Raw genomic sequence first — 19,770 nt, forward strand, 5'->3', positions numbered from 1 at the left:
GCTACAGGAAGGTCCTTACTACTCTTCTAAGGAGGAATATAGACATAGGGTGATCTCCACAATGGGGGGATATAGATACAGGAAGATCCCTACTATGGGGGATATAGACACAGGAAGGTCCCTACTATGGGGTGATATAGATACGGGGCAATCTCTGCTAAGGGGGGATATATACTGTGACGTGAGTCACTTTGGTTGGGGGGCTTGTGGAACCCCAATTGCTTTAGGGAGGTTGGGAGACTCCTTGTCCAGCATCCCACCGCTGCCACCAATGTGACGGAATCCGGACACCACCGACTGGGTATCTCCGCCAGTAGCCTGCTTCCTTAAGCTCTGGAACACGAAATCCGTGATTCTGGCTATAGTTACCCCAAGAACTCGACAGTACAAGCTTTGGAGTCATCCAGAATCAAACTGTGTATTGTGAGGGATTAGCTCGGTGGTAGGCGTGGATGACCCCTTGGGGGGTGCGTTTTCCCAGAGAGGTAGCCGACAAGTGCTTGCAAACAAACAGTGTGGTTTATTAAATGGTGTTTTCTTCACCAGGCTGTATGCAGCAAAACATCCAAAATAAAATAAAACAGAAAATAAATCCTTGCCTCTGTGGGCGGCTACCTTCTCACAACTGGAACCTGCCTAAGTGTCTGTCTCCAACCTACCGTCGGGCAGACTTCCTTGTCCTCCAGCGGACACTCAATAGTCCTTTTATAATAGCTTCACAGGGCAACACAGTCCTTTGTTTCTTTCACATCAACAGTTCGTCTTCTCACCTTTGAGACGTATTCACCCTTGGTTACCGTCCCGGGCACACATCACTCCGGGGGGTCTTCTCCCAGGCCCACACATCCTGTCGGGAGGCACACGCTGACTGTCCTCCTGCTCCCAGCCCACATGGCTTCAGGATGCAGCTTCTGGAGGCAGCAAACAATAGGAATTTCTCTGAACAAATTATAGAGCCTTAACTCCCTCATTCTGAACAGGTGAAGGCCTTTCAACTTCCTGCTGGCTAGCTCTGTAGCCAACACCCTAAATTAATTAATGGACTTTCTAAATCAGGTAGAAATGTATCTCCTTCCTGTGACTACATTCCCAGATTTAGCTGACTTCCTGTTACATACCCCCCCCTCTTGTTTCAACCCTAGGGTTGGGACACAGATTTCCAGGCACGCATGTGTCAAGCACTGCTGACTCACTGATAAGCCTCCTATTATCCTCAAGCTTCCGGATGAAACTGTTTTGTCATCTTCATTGACGGATTTCTCATAAATGCCACACAGTTTGTCTCTCATCTCATATACACATTCTTCAACTGCATTTTTGGCATCATTTCGCTCCTTCTCGTTTCTGTCATCTTCATTGACAGCTTTCTCATAAATGTCAGACAGCTTGTCCCTCATAACCGTCTGTCCAATCCACCATGGAGGACCGTGATCCATAGGCAACTCAATTGGGCTAGTCTTAATGTCTTCAACATTCTTAAGACAATCAAAAAGGACAGATCCTGCACATGCTGATATGCAACAAGTACAAAGAGGAGTACTTCACCAGCCCATGGCGCTGTCCATGTGTTCACCTCCTTTGTTTGTATGTTTTTTTGGCTGAAATGTCCTGGTTGCTGCTGCTCCTCTCTCACTCCACTGGGGGGGGCGGATCAAAACAATTCAAATCTGTAAAGAAAAGCGCACGCAACCTCGGGCAATAACGCTTTAATAAAGGACAATAACACAGTACATTGGAATTGCACTCACACTTTTCCTTTAAGACAATCGCTTTACAGCATTCCAACAGGAGCTACTCGCTCCTCCCGTCCCTCCAGATGGTGACTCTGCGGTCTCCTCATCCGCGGCTGCCACCGCTGTATCCCCGCTCTCCTTCACTTCCTGTGTTGCCTGGTCACCGGATGCCGGTTCTAGTGCGCCTGCACACTATACCAACGTGATCTACGGCGCCTCAGGAGAGCCTCAGCCAAAGCCGGAGCCACAAGTTGTACGGAGCTGCGAGGTGGGGGATTCAAGACACGGGTGCACTGCCTCTGCTGTTACTACGGACAACGCGTTTCGGAGGCTGAGCCTCCTTCCTCAGGTCCCACCTTGCTTCCTGCTAACGCCCTTCCCTATATACCCGGGATACCATCGGCCCTAATTATATAGTTGTGTATTCTTAAAGGGGCCAGTAACCGATAATCCTTATCCACCTTGGCTGGGACGGGAGAAGCAAGGGGCTATCCACTTTTAAAAAACATATATTAAAATTACAGTTTAAGATACAATTTAAAATACAATTTAAAACAGTACAATACCAGCGCAGATATTAACCAGAGCTATTATAGATACATGTTTGGATATCACATTCCCTACATAGCAATGGTTGTCTCCTGCTTAAAATACATAAACGTATCCTAAAAGTATATCAGCATTTCCTAATACCAATAGTCGACAGATCATATTAATTCCACATTATCTCTCATCCATCTACCAAAATAATTTCATAAGTCAGGATAATACACATAATAAATAAAAAAAAAAAAAAAAAAAAAAAAAGGGGATACTAGTCTCATTAAAATACAATAAAATAATCCAAACATGTATCTATAATAGCTCTGGTTAATATCTGCGCTGGTATTGTACTGTTTTAAATTGTATTTTAAATTGTATCTTAAACTGTAATTTTAATATATGTTTTTTAAAAGTGGATAGCCCCTTGCTTCTCCCGTCCCAGCCAAGGTGGATAAGGATTATCGGTTACTGGCCCCTTTAAGAATACACAACTATATAATTAGGGCCGATGGTATCCCGGGTATATAGGGAAGGGCGTTAGCAGGAAGCAAGGTGGGACCTGAGGAAGGAGGCTCAGCCTCCGAAACGCGTTGTCCGTAGTAACAGCAGAGGCAGTGCACCCGTGTCTTGAATCCCCCACCTCGCAGCTCCGTACAACTTGTGGCTCCGGCTTTGGCTGAGGCTCTCCTGAGGCGCCGTAGATCACGTTGGTATAGTGTGCAGGCGCACTAGAACCGGCATCCGGTGACCAGGCAACACAGGAAGTGAAGGAGAGCGGGGATACAGCGGTGGCAGCCGCGGATGAGGAGACCGCAGAGTCACCATCTGGAGGGACGGGAGGAGCGAGTAGCTCCTGTTGGAATGCTGTAAAGCGATTGTCTTAAAGGAAAAGTGTGAGTGCAATTCCAATGTACTGTGTTATTGTCCTTTATTAAAGCGTTATTGCCCGAGGTTGCGTGCGCTTTTCTTTACAGATTTGAACATTCTTAAGACGCCTCTCTCTGCAATCCATAAATGTTTTCCACAAAACTTTGAGAACCTTTGCTTCACTAAGCTTTGTTCCAAGTAGGGACTCTTGACATCCCTCTGTGACTTGAGTTGCCTCTCCATACAGCTGTACACAATCATTGACTTTTTGTTGTAAAAGGGAATGATCTTCCTTCTTGAGCTTTGCTTGCTCTAAGATGCTGTGCAGAGGATTTTCCAATTGAGACAACAGGCTGTCACACATTTCTTCAAAGTGACCCCTGTTCCTTTTCCCAGAGATATCAATATCATTCAAACATTTCATATTCATAGGCAGATCTGAAGCATTTGCACTCATCAACTTCTTAAACTTTTCGCCCTCCTGAGCGAGTCGCAGTAAAGGCCTACTACTTGATTTGATATTCAGTTTATATTTCTTGCCAAACTCTTCACAGAAGTAGCCAACCAGAACATCATCAACTTTCCTTCCACCAACATAGGGGTCAAAGGCAACAACACAGTTGAACCCAGCGATCTGGGTGGTATCCATTATAGACCTCCTCTCTGCATCAGTGAAGAAGCATGGAACTGCAACACATTCTTTTACAGGTTTCTTCAATGCACTTTCTGCTGAACTATTTGACCGCTCAAGGTCACCTAGTTCTTTTTCTCTATCTGAATTCCACATGGAATGCATCTCAAGATCACGATCAAACTTCTGCCACCCGTCTTTCACCAGTTCCATTTTGGAAACACTCCCTGAAAGGCACTTATTCATTTGCTTCACGTTTTCACCAACAGCCTTAGTTTTCTCCACTAGGTTTTCAGCCTGAACTGAGAAATCACCACATTTCTTACTCAGCTCCTTTGTTTGCTGAAGTTCTAATGATACATTTTCCAATGCTTGAAGTTTTTGAAGGAACGGTTTATTCCAAAGGGGTGATTCAAGCCACATGTCGTCACATTTCTGAGGCTCACTCAGGACAGACCCCAAAACACTGATCCTTTTAAAAACTGCATCAGGCACACTATCCCCTCTTTGGGACAGATCCTCTGTTGCCTGGAATTCCTCTTCCAGTTCCTGCAACGGAATCTTCATCTCTTCTACTTGTTGTTCTAAGGCTCGCTTAGACTTTTCTAGCTCCTGAACGCTTTTCACAACATCATCCTTGGAGCTGACCAATTCTTCCATTTCTGTACGCAGCTGTTTAACACTTTCTAGTTCAGCCTTACACTCTAGAGCTTCCTCCAAAGAGCGAGCCAAGAACAGGGCTTTGCTCTCGTTATCACGCACCTCCGTTTCTGCACGTGCGCGTTCTTCTGCATATTTTGCAGACACAGTCTTCTCTTCACCAAGCATCTGATCAAACTTCTTTTTCACATCTTCAACACACTGTAATGAACCAACGCTTTCTTCCATGCGTTTTTTCATATCCGCTATCTGAGCTTGCAATGTTGCGACTTGCTCTGATAGGTTATTCTTTGCTTCCGTCTCCTCTTTTAATTGTTCCAGGAAGCCATTTTTCTCATCTTCCATTTGTTTGAGCTTTGTGCTAAAACTCAGCCTTTGACACCTCTCTTCCTGTAAGAGTTCCTGCGTGTCTTGCAGCTGCGATTCCAAGATAGAAAAATCTTCCGCAATTTCTCTAGATTTTCTGTCTGCTTGAGAAAGCTGATTTGTAACATTGTCCAACTCAACCTGCAGTCGGTTTGCCTTCTCTGACAGCTTAGCACACAATCGGTCACCTTCTGACACCTTGACTTGCGATTCCAGAAGCTGTGCCTCTACTTTTTTTCTCTTGTGTTCAGACTCTCCTTTTCCCTGCATAAGAGCTTTCACCTCACTGGCTAGCATCTGGGAATAAGAATGTAATTCTGCCACACAGGCTTCTTTCTCCTTTAACTGCTGCTGGACACGTTGGGCTTCCCCTTTCCAACTTTCACAGTCCGCACGCCATTCATCTACCACATTGCTCAAAGTAGTGAGCTCATACACAGTACTCAGTAATTTAGCCTCTCTTTCACTTTTCTCTTTGTCGCTGAGAGACAATGTCGCTTTCAGAGCAACATTCTGTTCCTGCGACTCCTGCAGGTCTATTTTTGTAGCTCCCAAAGACTGAAGACTTTTTTCCAGCTGATTACGCAACTCCAACATATCAGCCATACTTTGCTTCTGCAAAGTCTGAATTTCACTTTCCTTTTCCATGAGGATGGTATCTTTCTCCATTATAGTCTCTCTGCGTTTTTGCAACTCGACCAAAAGAAGAGCAGTGGATTCTTCCCACTGTGACACATGAGACTTGAGTAGTTCATTCGTTTCCTGCAAGTTTCTATGCTCCATTTTAAGCAATTCCAAGGCTTGTTCCTTTTCTTCCATTTTCCGTTGCAAGGCATCCAACTCAGCCCTGCACACATACTCGGTTTCTTCCAAACCGATGGCCTCCATTGGCTGCTGGCGTCTCTGTTTCCAGCCTGCCATGCTCTCTTGATGAGCCTTTTGTTGAGCTGCAAAGCTCCGCTGAAAATCCGCATTTGCCTGCTGTTGAGCTGCATTTGCTTGCTGTTGAGCTGTATTTGATATAATCAGTTGTTTCAACATCTCCTCCATTTTGAGCTTACTTTTCATCTGAGCACACTGCGTCTCCATAGCAGTTTCATCAGTGTTGCTAGGGACAACAACCTTCCTCTTTAGTAGACTCTCTTTAGGCATGGATGGGGCTGGTTCAGACGGCAACATCCCCTCCATCCATAGAATCCGGTCTCTCATTTCATCTATCTTTGCATTTTTCAGGCGTTTGGACCGCCCCATCTTCAATAACTCCACAAACAAATTTTTCACAGTCCAGCAAACAATTTTCAGACCACTGTCTCTTCAACACATGTAGTTTTTCTCTCTCTTGCAGGATCTCTTTTCCTGCACACACAGTTTGTGCAGTCACTTGCACCAGACACAACAAAGTTCATCAAATAATTTTGAGACCGCTGTCTCTTTAAAACACTTTTTTTTTTTTTTCTGTCAGGATCTTCTCTCCTGCACACATAGATTGTGCAATCTCATGCACCAGACAAAGTTCATCAAACATATGCACTCCATTGCAGGGATCTCTGCTTATGCCCACTGCATACCTCCACCATATGTGAGGGATTAGCTCGGTGGCGGGTGTGGATGACCCCTTGGGGGGTGCGTTTTCCCAGAGAGGTAGCCGACAAGTGCTTGCAAACAAACAGTGTGGTTTATTAAATGGTGTTTTCTTCACCAGGCTGTATGCAGCAAAACATCCAAAATAAAATAAAACAGAAAATAAATCCTTGCCTCTGTGGGCGGCTACCTTCTCACAACTGGAACCTGCCTAAGTGTCTGTCTCCAACCTACCGTCGGGCAGACTTCCTTGTCCTCCAGCGGACACTCAATAGTCCTTTTATAATAGCTTCACAGGGCAACACAGTCCTTTGTTTCTTTCACATCAACAGTTCGTCTTCTCACCTTTGAGACGTATTCACCCTTGGTTACCGTCCCGGGCACACATCACTCCGGGGGGTCTTCTCCCAGGCCCACACATCCTGTCGGGAGGCACACGCTGACTGTCCTCCTGCTCCCAGCCCACATGGCTTCAGGATGCAGCTTCTGGAGGCAGCAAACAATAGGAATTTCTCTGAACAAATTATAGAGCCTTAACTCCCTCATTCTGAACAGGTGAAGGCCTTTCAACTTCCTGCTGGCTAGCTCTGTAGCCAACACCCTAAATTAATTAATGGACTTTCTAAATCAGGTAGAAATGTATCTCCTTCCTGTGACTACATTCCCAGATTTAGCTGACTTCCTGTTACAGTATTCAAACACAAAGCACATGGAGATGAACACTTCAGGGACAACCCCTCTCCCTTAGTCAATCCACTCAACATACCCATCCCATAATAACAATGGAATGCAGGTATTCAACAACAACAAACCCCCACCCCCACTAGCAAGAGTGTGATTAGTGCAGAGCTGGCCTGACTGGGGTTTTTGGTCACCCTGTGCCCCTTATAGACACAGGGTGACTTTCACATAAGAGGCACAGAGGATGCTGGACAAGGAGTCTCCCAACCTCCCTAAAGTAATCGGGGTTCCACAAGCCCCCCAACCAAAGTGACTCACGTCACATATACATAAGGTGATCTCCACAATGGGGGGATATGGCTACAGGAAGGTCCTTACTATGGGGGATATAGATGCAGGGCAATCTCTTCTAAGGGGGGGATATAGACATAGGGTGATCTCTTCTATGGGGGATATATACGCAGGGTTATCTCCACACTGAGGATGGAATATAGGGATATAGATATATTGTGGGTGCATGTAGACATATCAGAATATGAACAAAGGAGGATCCCTATCATGCACAGTTGTAGACACATGGAGATCCCCATTACAGGTGGAAGCAGAGATGGAAGGGGTAAGAAAGGGTATAGGGGGGCATGAAGCAGGCAGCACACTGGGAACAAGCAGCGTATTATACAGGTAAATCAGAGCAGGATTATTATAATAGGAACTCCTATTACTTCATTACATGTGCAGACTCGGCTTCCTGCCTAGTAGTGTAGCTCTGTGTCTGTGACTTCCTATTCCTCCCCTTAGTATAAGTCTCAAATTGTCTGATGACAATGCATGCAGCGTGTGCCTGATTTATTCTAAGAAACTAAAATATGAAACAGCAAGCAAGTAAAGATTTCACATTAAAAAAAAATCACTTTGAAGTAAAAGTCACGACAATAACTCAGAATGTGAATGACTAAAAGTAGAGCGTAGTTCCCTTCCAGTGGACAGAAGGCAGACATCGGGATACACAGACAAAGGGAACATCATAACGTGTGACACCGGGGAGAGCGAGGTCTATATGGGCTCCGGGAGTGGGAAAAGCTCCATCCTAGCAGGCGGAATGGAAGGGCATGTACATGGGATGCAGGAAAAGTGTGCGGAGGGATGACGGTCTGGGGTGATGACGGGTAACATGGAGGAGAGAGAAGAATGAAAATCAGAGAAGACAGTAAGAAAGAGAGGAGGGTGAGAGCCAATGATCTATAACCACCACTCCATTCTTAAAATGTATGTACATAGGAAAAACTTTTTTTTTTTATTTATTATTAATTTTTTATTTAGTATTTTTTATTATTATTTATTACTTTTTTATTATTATTTATTTATTATTTAGACCCTCTGTCAGGTTCTTGCTGCTGCCTTTATCCCTGCTGGAGAGATTCATCTCTATTTGTTCTGGTGACCACTTTCATAGTCATGGGAAATTCAACAAAATGTGTTGGGGAGTTCAGGTGACTACTCTCTAAGAAGGATTTCCCCCTCACTTTGGAGAGATCTCCTCCCACTTCCTGTAATGTCTCTGGGACAGGACATGAAGTGAAATCTCCCCTACACAGGGACACACAGCAAAAAATACTTTAAAAGGAGTTCTGTCCATTCCCTAAGCCATCCTAATAAAAAAAATGGGTTGGCTATACATACACTTTAAGAGATTTAATTATAAACAAAAATCTGTATATCAATTCACCCAGTAAAAGTGGATGTACATTCACTTAGTGTGAATAGGGGGAAAAAAAATAAACAAAGGCTATTAAGCTACTTCCTGTGCTGTTTGAATGTTATTAATTGATTTAAAACTGAAAATACCTCTTTTGGCCACTAGATGGCTCTATGAAGTATCGGAAACTCCTACATGCACTTTCACAAGACAAATTTGCTATGCAAATTTTTATAAATACAATTCTAAAAGTGCTTTACTCCATTTTTATAGTGTTTGATGCAAGGTGGAATGTCAAATCCAATATCTCTAGGATTCTCCTGGTCAGATGTCTGTGCTGAGTTCCCGGGTCTGTACACCTGCTGTGCCCATTATGAAGACTCCCACCATCCCTGTGCTGAGTTTCCAGGTCTGTACACCCGCTGTGCCCATTATGAGGGGTTCCCACCATCCCTGTGCTGAGTTTCCAGGTCTGTACACCCGCTGTGCCCATTATGAGGGGTTCTCACCATCCCTGTGCTGAGTTCCCAGGTCTGTACACCTGCTGTGCCCATTATGAGGGGTTCCCTCCATCCCTGTGCTGGGTTACCGGGTATGTACACGTGCTGTGTCCATTATGAGGGGTTCCCGCCATCCCTGTGCTGAGTTCCCGGGTCTGTATACCTGCTGCGCCCATTATGAGGGGATCCCACCTATCCTGGGCTGAGTTCCCAGGTCTGTACACTTTCTGTGCCCATTATGAGGGGTTCCCACCATCCCTTTGCTGAGTTCCCGGGTCTGTACACCTGTTGTGCCCATTATGAGGGGTTTCCACCATCCCTTTGCTGAGTTCCTGGGTCTGTACACCTGCTGTGCCCATTATGAGGGGATCCCACCAATCCTGGGCTGAGTTCCCAGGTCTGCACACTTTCTGTGCCTATTATGAGGGGCTCCCACCATCCCTGCTGGATTTTTATTTTCTACTATAGAGAAAGAAGCTAAAGTATGTTAGTGCAATAGATTATAACTGATCTGAGAATGATGGGCAGATTTCTTCTACTATACAGCAACATGCAATGCTTATTTAGTCAGAAGCGTTACATGAAACATAAGGCCCAAGGCCACTCTATGGAGTCATAGGGCACCATTGTAAAAGTTGTAAAGAAAGCGAATGATACTTACTCGATAGCGGTTGGCGCTGATCTGCTCCACCTGAAAGCGCTTGGCACAGTTACACTGAGCCACCTGGCGGTTCACCTGTAGAACACACATGGAGCTGTCTCTGCATTTTACGAGCAATAAATTCTTTAAATCTAAAATGAATTACTTAGTGAATATTGGGGTGATAAGCGTGCATCTACTAAGGAAGATGAAGCTCAATGCTTACCTCGTCCTGAATGCGGTCGGCATCAGCGGTCTTCCGCAGGGGGTCTCTGCTGGGGTGCAGCGCACTTACAAACTCATAGTAGTCAATGAATCCATCTCCGTTTATATCGAAGATGTTTGCCACAGCAGTCATTTCCAGAGAGTTGGTGGGGAATCCTGGGGGTAGAAAATGTATTATTAACATTGTTACATAGTTACATAGTTACATAGTTTGTGAGGTTGAAAAAAGACATCAGTCCATCCAGTTCAACCTATGATGTGTGTGTGTTTGCTGTTAACCATACATTATATACCCCTGTATGTTGTACATTATATACCCCTGTATGTTGTACATTGTATACCCCTGTATGTTGTACATTGTATACCCCTCTATGTTGTACATTGTATACCCCTCTATGTTGTACATTGTATACCCCTCTATGTTGTACATTGTATACCCCTCTATGTTGTACATTGTACATTGTATACCCCTCTATGTTGTACATTGTATACCCCTGTATGTTGTGGTCTTTAAGGTGCCCATCTAATAGTTTTTTGAAACTATCAATGCTCCCTGCTGATACGACTGTTTGCGGAAGAGAATTCCACATCCTTACTGCTCTTACAGTGAAGAACCCCCTGCGTATTTTAAGGTTAAACCGCCTTTCCTCTAGTTTTAGTGAGTGGCCACGTGTCTTATTGTATTCCCTTTCTCTGAATAGTTTGTTCCCTTAATGCGAGGGTCGCCAGTACAGTATTTGTACATTGATATCATATCCCCTCTCAATCGTCTCTTCTCCAGAGAGAATAAGTTCAGAGTTTGTAGTCTTTCCTCATCGCCGATGCCCTCCATTCCCCTAATTATTTTTGTTGCCCTTCTCTGGACTTTCTCCAGTTCCAGGACATCCTTCCTGAGGACCAGAACTGGACAGCATACTCCAGATGTGGCCGGACCAGAGTCTTGTAGAGTGGGAGAATAATCTCTTTATTTCTGGAGTGAATCCGCTTTTTTTTATACATCCCAGTATTCTGTTGGCTTTGCTTGCAGCGGCTTGGCATTGCATGCCACTGCCAAGCCTGTTGTCTACCAGTACCCCCAGGTCCTTTTCCATCCTAGACTCCCCCAGAGGTTTCCCCCCCAGTGAGTAGCTTGCTTTCTGGTTTCTGGCCCCCAAGTGCATTACTTTACATTTTTCAACATTAAACCTCATCTGCCATGTAGTTGCCCACCCGTTATTTTGTTCAGGTCCGCTTGTAAGGTTTCCACATCCTGCCCAGAAGATATTGGCATGCTTAGTTTAGTATCATTGTGATGTCATTGTTCCAACTGTTTACATCCAGTTCCTTAGACACTACCACCTACACTTCCTTCTCATCCGACCCTATAAAAGGTGGTAAGGGAAAAATCAAAGATCTTATGGGGATGGAGATCTAGACCTCTTACGACCATCTCTCTGCAAATCTTTGCGGATATCCACCAGCTGTTCCTTCACAGTGGAAAAGGCAACTCTTTGGACACAAAGGTCGCTAAGGACGGAGCCCCTGAAAGAGTTAGCGGGAAAATGGAGCTAGTTTGCTGCCCCATAAATGAATTTGGAAAGGAAGACTGTCTTCTGACATAAGGGAGTTTAGTTCTCCTGGTCCTGATTTCCCTGGCACCAGATTTGCAATGCCTACAAGGAGGGCAGGGCAAATACTCACAATCAGGTCCACTGATAAGGCAGTACAGCCAGCCATCCTGTACTGGGCCCAGGCCTCATCAGTTAAAAAGGGGGGCCCAGGCTCCTGCCGAGCAGGAGGGCCAGTAGTACTGCCTTATTGCTGACACTTGTGACTCATGTTCAGTGCTGCCGGCTTCTGCTTTTCTTTTCTTCCTCCGGCTGCACTGCAGGGGGATCGGTTCTAGTATCTGTGCCCTCTTCCCCCCCCCTGCTGTCTGGGACCCCCTGTGTGCCCCTTTCCCCTGGAATGCTGCGGCTTTCCCTCCTCTCCTCTCCTGCCAGAAGCTGCTGAAGGCACACAGGCGGGTTATTGGGTTATTTCAGGATGGAGAGCGGGTGGGGGGGGCTCACCACCCTAAATGGACACACCACCCTGAATGAACACTATGGGGGTTCAGATATTGCCTCTGCGCCACTATTCAGTTGAATGGGCCATCTGCCATGGCTGCAAAGCTTAGCATCATTGCCATTGCATTTTAGCAAAAATGTAATTCAATATTTTTTGAGGAATCAGGGCCCTATCAGGTAGGATGTACGGGGCCCCATCATTTCTATCAGCAGCCCTGCTCACATCTAAACACTACCTGGGTCCCCAGTTTTAGTGCCGGTTCACACTACTCCGACTTGTCGGGCGACTTGGTCGCCTGACAAGTCGTTCTCCATTCCGTGCTATGGGAACCGTTCTAATAGGAGCGACTCAAGTCGCTCCAACTTAGAAAAAGGTTCCTGCACTACTTTTGTCCGAAGTCGGAGTGACTTGCATTGACTTCCATTAGGTGAAGTGCGTGCAAGTTGCGCCGAAGTCGCGGTGCACGGCGACTTGTTCAAGTCGCCCCGAAGTCGCGTGGCCATAGTGTGAACCGACTCTTACTGTGGCCTGTGCTGTTAGGAGCTGTTCAGTACACCTCACTGCTCGGTTAGTGTCCTATTGCATAAGGACTGGATTCCAAAATGGCACCCACATGTCCCCAGTGTGTTCCACTGTGGTGCAGACAGGCTGCACCTGTTCAGCAGCGAAGCTGTGTCGAGTTTGTGCAGTAGGCAGACAGTCGCACTTGCACACAACTTATAACCTAAAACAGCACCTGCACAAAAAATATATACAGTATATATGCAGAAGTCCAAATAAAGTATTTTTAAACAAAGAAAAAATTGTATGTGTAGCACCCCCCTAGGTAGGCGCTAGGTAGGTAAAGCCTAGTGTCTCCATCTGCTTATCAGGGGAGCCTGATTATTAGTTAGGCCTGTTGCATGTGTCCAGGGTGTGATTCATCTGGGCTGAGGATGTGTCCCCACTGTATCCAATAGGGGGGGCTGTTGGACAGTGGAGGAAACCCAGCCAGTGACACACAGTCTTTTGTAGCTATCCCAGTGGGTTGGCACAAACAGTGGTGCATCCTGGGATATGGTATAAAAGCCAAGGACACATGTGACAGGGTGTCTTTGGGTGGGAAGCCAGGTCCCAGAAGGAGGGTGACATTTGTCTCTCCTTCTACTGCTGTGGATGGTGGTCACAGGCAGTCGGCCATTTGAGGCAGGAGTGTGGAGCTGAGCCAGGAGGTCCAGAAGAGCTGACTAGTGGAGTTGGAGGCAGAGCAACCTTGGGAAAAACAGTGTCTGTGAGTACCGAGAAGCTTGCCGGGGGTCTGCACAGGAAGGGGACCGCTCCAGTGAGAGTCAGTGGACAGGTGTCAGCACACACAGAAAGTGAGAAAGGGGGTGCCAATTTAGAACCCTGAAGAGTAATTCAAGCAGGAACACATTATCTATCTTCACTTCTGTGGCACGGTGAAGCAGCCGAACACTACAGCTTGTTGAAAGGCTTCACATAGTGTGAAAACTGCTATGTAATTAATAAAACCAATAAAACTGCACTTACAAGTGCCCCGTAAGACGTCATCTGTGACAAAACATGCAGGGAGGAGCCTATTGTGACGTAATCACGTATACGGGAAGCAAACCTGAAGTGCAAAGCTTTGTATGCAATTTGGCATTTTACATGGCGGTGTTTATAATTCTTACTTGTAAGTGCAATTTTATTGGTTTTAATAAATAAATAGCATTTTGCACACTATGCGGTTCCTTTCTTTTGGCATATAAATGAATGCACAATTTTTTGTTTATATTGCACAAGTGCAGTTACTAGTTTGGTTGTAAAAGCTCACTACCATGACCGGATGGAGCCGGCGTTAAAGCATATCCGACAAGAGAGGTCACTCACGAGAGGAAAGCACGCTGTCCATGAACTCCCGTTGGCTGATGCGTCCATCCTGGTCTCTGTCTATTCCTCGGAAGATGTCCAGAATTCGCGATTTCATCTGGCCGATCCACTGCATGTATCTCTTCCGCCATACCGCAAAGTCAAAATGCGCAAATTCCTGCAGCTGGAGGAGAAGAGAGAATGGAGAGCAGAAGGAATGAGTAACCGCAGGGTACAGATACAAGAAGAATGTAAGGAAGCATTTTCCATTACTATTCCCACTTAGAAATGTTACAATTCTTTTACACCTCGATAACAAAGTATTCTACTGTGTATCCCTCTCTTTCCTACTGCCTTCATTAGGAACTACTGTATATGCTTTGTCCAGCATTGCCTTCATACCAAGACAATACACGCCTGAGTAAGTGATAGGGAGATATTGAGATAGGGTGAGGGAGCATGGGACACCCCAAAAACTGTGGAACTGGATAACTTGAGGACTCCTCGATTTCTGGCTGCACTGTACAATTGCTGAATGTCCCACAGGATCTCAATGCTGATGGTGACCTGTACTTCTTCCAGGGTTAACCACTAGCCGACCGCTCACATAGAGCGTACTGCGGCAAAGTGGTTCGTTATCGTCCAGCGACGTAGGTCTACGTCGCTGGACTCTTCCCCTTGTGGGCGGCGCGCGCGCGCCGCCGGAGGCCCGCTCCCGCTGTATTCAGTCACAGCGGGAGTCGGGCCAGGGGAGGAGAGGCGTGATCACCGCCGCTCTTCCCCGATCGTCGGGGATCGAGTGAGGAGATCCGCCCGCTTGTGTAAACAGAGCGGGCGGATCTCCTATGTGACAGGCAGGGACAGATTACAGGATTCAGCATAGCTGAACCTGCGATCTGTCCCTGTGTCACACAGTCCCCTCCCCCCACACACAGGCATACATTAACCCCTTGATCACCAATAAAAGTTAACCCCTTCCCTGCCAGTGTCATTTTTACAGTAACAGTGCATATTTATAGCACTGATTACTGTAGTAATGTCACTGGTACCCCCAAAAGTGTCAAAAATGTCAGTTAGGGGTCCGATCTGTCCGCCGCAATGTCGCAGTCCCGGAAAAAAAAAAAATCGCAGATCGCCGCCATTACTTGTTAAAAAAAAAACAATAAAAATGACATAAATTTCCTGTAGTTAGTAGCTGTGATAACTTTTGCGCAAACCAATCAAAATACGCTTATTGCGATTTTTTTTTACCAAAAATATGTAGCAGAAAACAAATTGGCCTAAAATGTTAAAAAATTTTGATTTTTACATTTTTTTGGGGGGAATTTCATATAAAAAATTTGAAAAATATTGTTATTTTTTCAAAATTGTCGCTCTTTTTTTGTTTATAGCGCAAAAAGTAAAAATCGCACAGGTGATCAAATACCACCAAAAGAAAGCTCTATTTGTGGGTAAAAAAGGACATAAATTTAATTTGGGTACAGTGTCACTCGGCCGCGCAATTGTCCGTTAAAATAACGCAGTGCCGAATCGCAAAATATGGCCTGGTCAGGAATGGGGTAAAATCTTCCAGTCTTAAAGCGGTTAAAAATACGCTCATTGACATGTAGCTAAATACATTTTGGCCTAAATATATGACAAAAATTGAAAATATTGGATATTTTTTAACTGTCAAAGTAGAAAAATATTGTTATTTTTTCAAAATTGTCACGTTTTTTAATTAATATCGCAAAAAATAAAAATCGCACAGGTGATCAAATACCACCAAAAGAAAGCTCTGTTTGTGGGAAAAAAAGGACGTAAATTTCGTTTGGGTACGGCGTTGCATGACCGCGCAATTGTCAGTTAAAGTCGCACAGTGCCGAATCGCAAAAAGTGGCCTGGACGTAAAGCAGGAAAATCCTCCGGTCCTAAAGTGGTTAAAAAGCTGCACACAGTCACTTTCCCACACCGATGGGGTCAGGGCTGGCCCAAGACATTGTGCTGCCAGGGTCCAAGTATGAAATGCTGCCCCTCTCCCCCCCCCCCCACAAAAAAAAAAACACGCCCATCAAAAGGCCCCCACATCCATTATTTTATATAAAATTTAGAAAATATTATATATACTATTATATTCTTCCATAACTCACCACTGGACTGGTCCACCAAACACCCACTATCTGTCCTCAGCCCTGTCACTCCTGCGTCTGCCACGGCCACTGCCCTAGAAGATCCAGCCTGCCCTGCGTATGATGGAGTGCGCCGATGTCTGACGTCATTGCACACACCACGATCACGAGAGGGACGTTCCCCGGAGGAGAAGCTCAGCCTCCTCATGCTCATCAGTTTGCACCAGGGGCGGCTAAAATAGATGGGGAAATGCTGCCGTAATGCGCAGCAAACTGATGACACACAAAATTGCCGGAAGAAAACATTTTGGGCATCAATTTGCTGCCCCTCTTAAAGTTCTGCCTGGGTCCAATGGACCCAGCAGGCCCCTTAGTTCCAGTGAAGGGAACTCTTAAGGCGTCAGCATACCAAGGCATTTTGGACAATTTCATGCTCCCAACTTTGCGGGAACAGTTTGGGGATGGCCCCTTCCTGTTCCAACATGACTGCGCACCAGTGCACAAAGCAAGGTCCATAAGGACAAGGATGAGTGAGTTTGGGGTGGAGGAACCTGACCTCAACCCGATAGAACACCTTTGGGATGAATTCAGATCAGAGACTGTGATCCAGGCCTTCTCGTCCAACATCAGTGCCTGACCTCACAAATGCGCTTCTGGAAGAATGGTCAAACATTCCCATAGACACACTCCTAAACCTTGTGGACGGTTGTAACGACACCCCAAAGTATGAAAGGGGTTACAGTCGTTAAGGATAATCCGCTCCGAACACCAGGACAGCTATCGACCACTCCAATCCGCCCATACATGAAACCCATACAAATAATCCCCCCCAAGTACGAGACAAGGCTCCGTATTGAGGTCAAGTGAGAATAACTCTCTTCTGATCTTTATTGAAAGAAACACAGCATTTATACATACACTTTGAGAATACCACATGAACAATGACTGTGTAATTACACCTCTTAGTAGACAGCCAGGTGAGCTCATTAACATACTTATCAATAGTCTCAGACCCTATTTTAGACAAAAGCACTTAGTTAATCAGTAGACATTCTTTAGGAGGGGCTGCTGGAAACAATCCCCCCCTCTCTCTGCAGCTAATACATATTGATTAGCAGACAGGGCGTCTCTCATAGTTCCTGGACGCCCAAATTATTAGTTGCACTTCCTGTGCCTTTCAGTGTATAGGAATAAGGCAGATCTCCAGAGATATTGGTAATGCATATACTGTCCTATTTGAAGTAGTCCAAACCATATTCTCAGTGTACACCACCCTCCCGGGCACCCTGCATCCATAAAAGATGCAGGGTGACTTAAACATAAGAAAGCCACACAAGGCTGGACACGGTGCCTCCCAACCTATTTAAAGGAATTTGGGGTCCACAACCCCCATGCCCAAAGTGACTCCTGTCACAACGGCCTTCCTTGAAGAGCTGAAGCTGTTATAGCTGCAAAGGGTGGGCCAACTCACTAATGAACCCTAAGGACTAAGACTTGGATGCCATTAAAGTTCATGTGTGTGTAAAGGCAGGCGTCCCAATACTTTTGTTACATAGTGTATCTCTACCACCCACACAGTGCTATGATTTACACACATCTGTCAGATTAGTCAGCCATATAGTCCACTTCAGCCATTTCCCTGGAATTTCTTAAAGCCTCTTTCACCTCTTGTATGACTCCAAAGCTGCGCTGACTTTGGAATGCAACTTTGACACAACTTTGGATGGGTGCAACTTGGACTTTGGCTTTGACCAGTTTTAATGGACAACTGTTACACACAAGTTGCATTGTATAACTTTCAGTTAAAGAGGTTGTAAACCCATACAACTTTTTTTTTTTTCTTGCAACCTGTAAGAGAAACACATAATGAGCTAGTATGCAACGCATACTAGCTCATTATGAAATACTTACCTTAGAACGAGCCCCCGCCGTGCCGCTCCCTTACCTGTAAATATCTCCTAAACATGTACCATTTAGGAGATATTTACCTTACTGGATATGTCGCCCGTCTTCCGGGATCGCGGCATCCGGCCATCTGATTGGCCGGAGCCGCGGTGACAGTCACGGCACGGGGCTCTGAAGAAACGGCACCAGCGGCCGTTCCTTCAGAGCGCATGCGCCAGTGACGTCACTGGCTGCATGTAAGGTAAATATCTCCTAAACTGTACATGTTTAGGAGATATTTACAGTACCTATAGATAGGTAAGCCTTATCATAGGCCTGCACAAACGCGTTGGGTTTTCTTCGGCTATAGTACAATTATCATCTGCATTATGTGTAATGTAACATATACTGTTTGCCTTTTTTAAATCTAAATATTATGTTTTCAATAAAATATATTTTTGTATATTTTACTTTGTTAGCCCCCGTTCACACTAAGGCGACCTGTGAGGCGACCTGGTCGCCTCACAGGTCGCCGTAGGTCGCCTCCCATAGGGAAGCTGCGGACCCGTTCTAATAGGAGCGACACAAGTCGCTCCGACTTAGAAAAAGGGTCCGGAGCTTCTTTGGGGCGACCAGGAGGCGACCGCCATAGACTTCAATGTTATGAAGTCCGTGGCGGCCGCTCCGAGGTCGCGGCGCGCTGCTCGCACCGCGATCTCGGAGGTCGTCGTGCCTGAAAAGTCCCACCACCAGGGGAACAAACCTCATTTTTGTACTGCTATTTTTACAAGGTAATAACTGGGTTGCAAAAGCATTTGGTGCACAGAGAGTAGATTTATATCATTCATTTTTGTGTCCAGCTTTGAATAAATTACACCAAGATGCAATTTCTTCATGGAGATAACTGATGGGGCGATTGATGTACTGGAATATTCAGAGACAGGTTCACTTGGAAGCATACAAAGCCTTTGTCTCTCAGGGACTTTCCTCCGCATACAGAAGCTTTGTCTGTACCGGAAATGCCTCCCTGATGACTTCTCCTCATTCCAGTATTGTCCACTGTCACTCCCTGCAGTGGAATGTTATCCCTCCTGTACCAGACACTCATGTAACCTCCAAGCATCGGTGAATGCTGCAGAGTAAAGCCCCGTACACACGTACTGATTGTCGGCCGAGCGATCGGCCGTCTTTTGTCCGGTGCTGTCCTGTCGGTTGAAAAATGCTAAAGACTGCACACGAATTTTGTCGGCCAACAACAGCCGACTGCAGAAGTGATGTCATGTGATGGTTTACTTTCCGTGTGTTTTTTCTTTTCTGAGCATGCCCAGTCTTGCTAATCTGCTGTTTGTCGGCCGAATTCTGTACTGACTGGCGAACAATCGGCCATTCTGGTGATGGCCAACAAAAATTTTAAAGTCTGCACGCCAGATTCTGTTCGGCCGAAAAGTCGCAGTCAACAAGCCTACGACTCAAACTACTAAACTACTAACAAGCCGACAATCGGCCGATCGGACGGTGGCCGAATATTTACGGCCGACAATCGCTACGTGTGTACGGGCCTTTAAGCCACCTTAATTTTATTTCTTCGGTGTCTTGGCAACTTCAGCGGTGAAATTGGTATGCTCAGTTCTCAGTTCCGTCCATCTGCCATCACCACCATTATAAGGGATTCCTGCTACATTCTTCATTATATGATGGAAAATGCAACAGGAGGGCACATAGCCAAGACTATAGCTGGGAAACCGTCACGGCTGG

General features: G+C 45.7%; 1 protein-coding gene across 1 annotated transcript in view; it reads right to left on the reverse strand.

The window, feature by feature from the left end:
* Positions 1 to 19,770, reverse strand: part of LOC309555398 (microtubule-actin cross-linking factor 1, isoforms 6/7-like) — a 191,160-nt gene that overhangs the window by 15,783 nt on the left and 155,607 nt on the right. The window contains exons 34-36 of the mRNA XM_082257413.1: positions 14,045 to 14,207; positions 10,125 to 10,279; positions 9,920 to 9,994 (exon numbers count right to left, since the gene is read on the reverse strand). Of these exons, the coding sequence (XP_082113539.1) occupies positions 9,920 to 9,994; positions 10,125 to 10,279; positions 14,045 to 14,207 (393 nt within the window). The remainder of the gene's footprint in view (positions 1 to 9,919; positions 9,995 to 10,124; positions 10,280 to 14,044; positions 14,208 to 19,770) is intronic.

The sequence above is a fragment of the Pelophylax lessonae genome (genome assembly GCF_965119305.1).
Source record: "Pelophylax lessonae genome assembly, chromosome: 5".
NCBI lineage: Eukaryota > Metazoa > Chordata > Amphibia > Anura > Ranidae > Pelophylax > Pelophylax lessonae.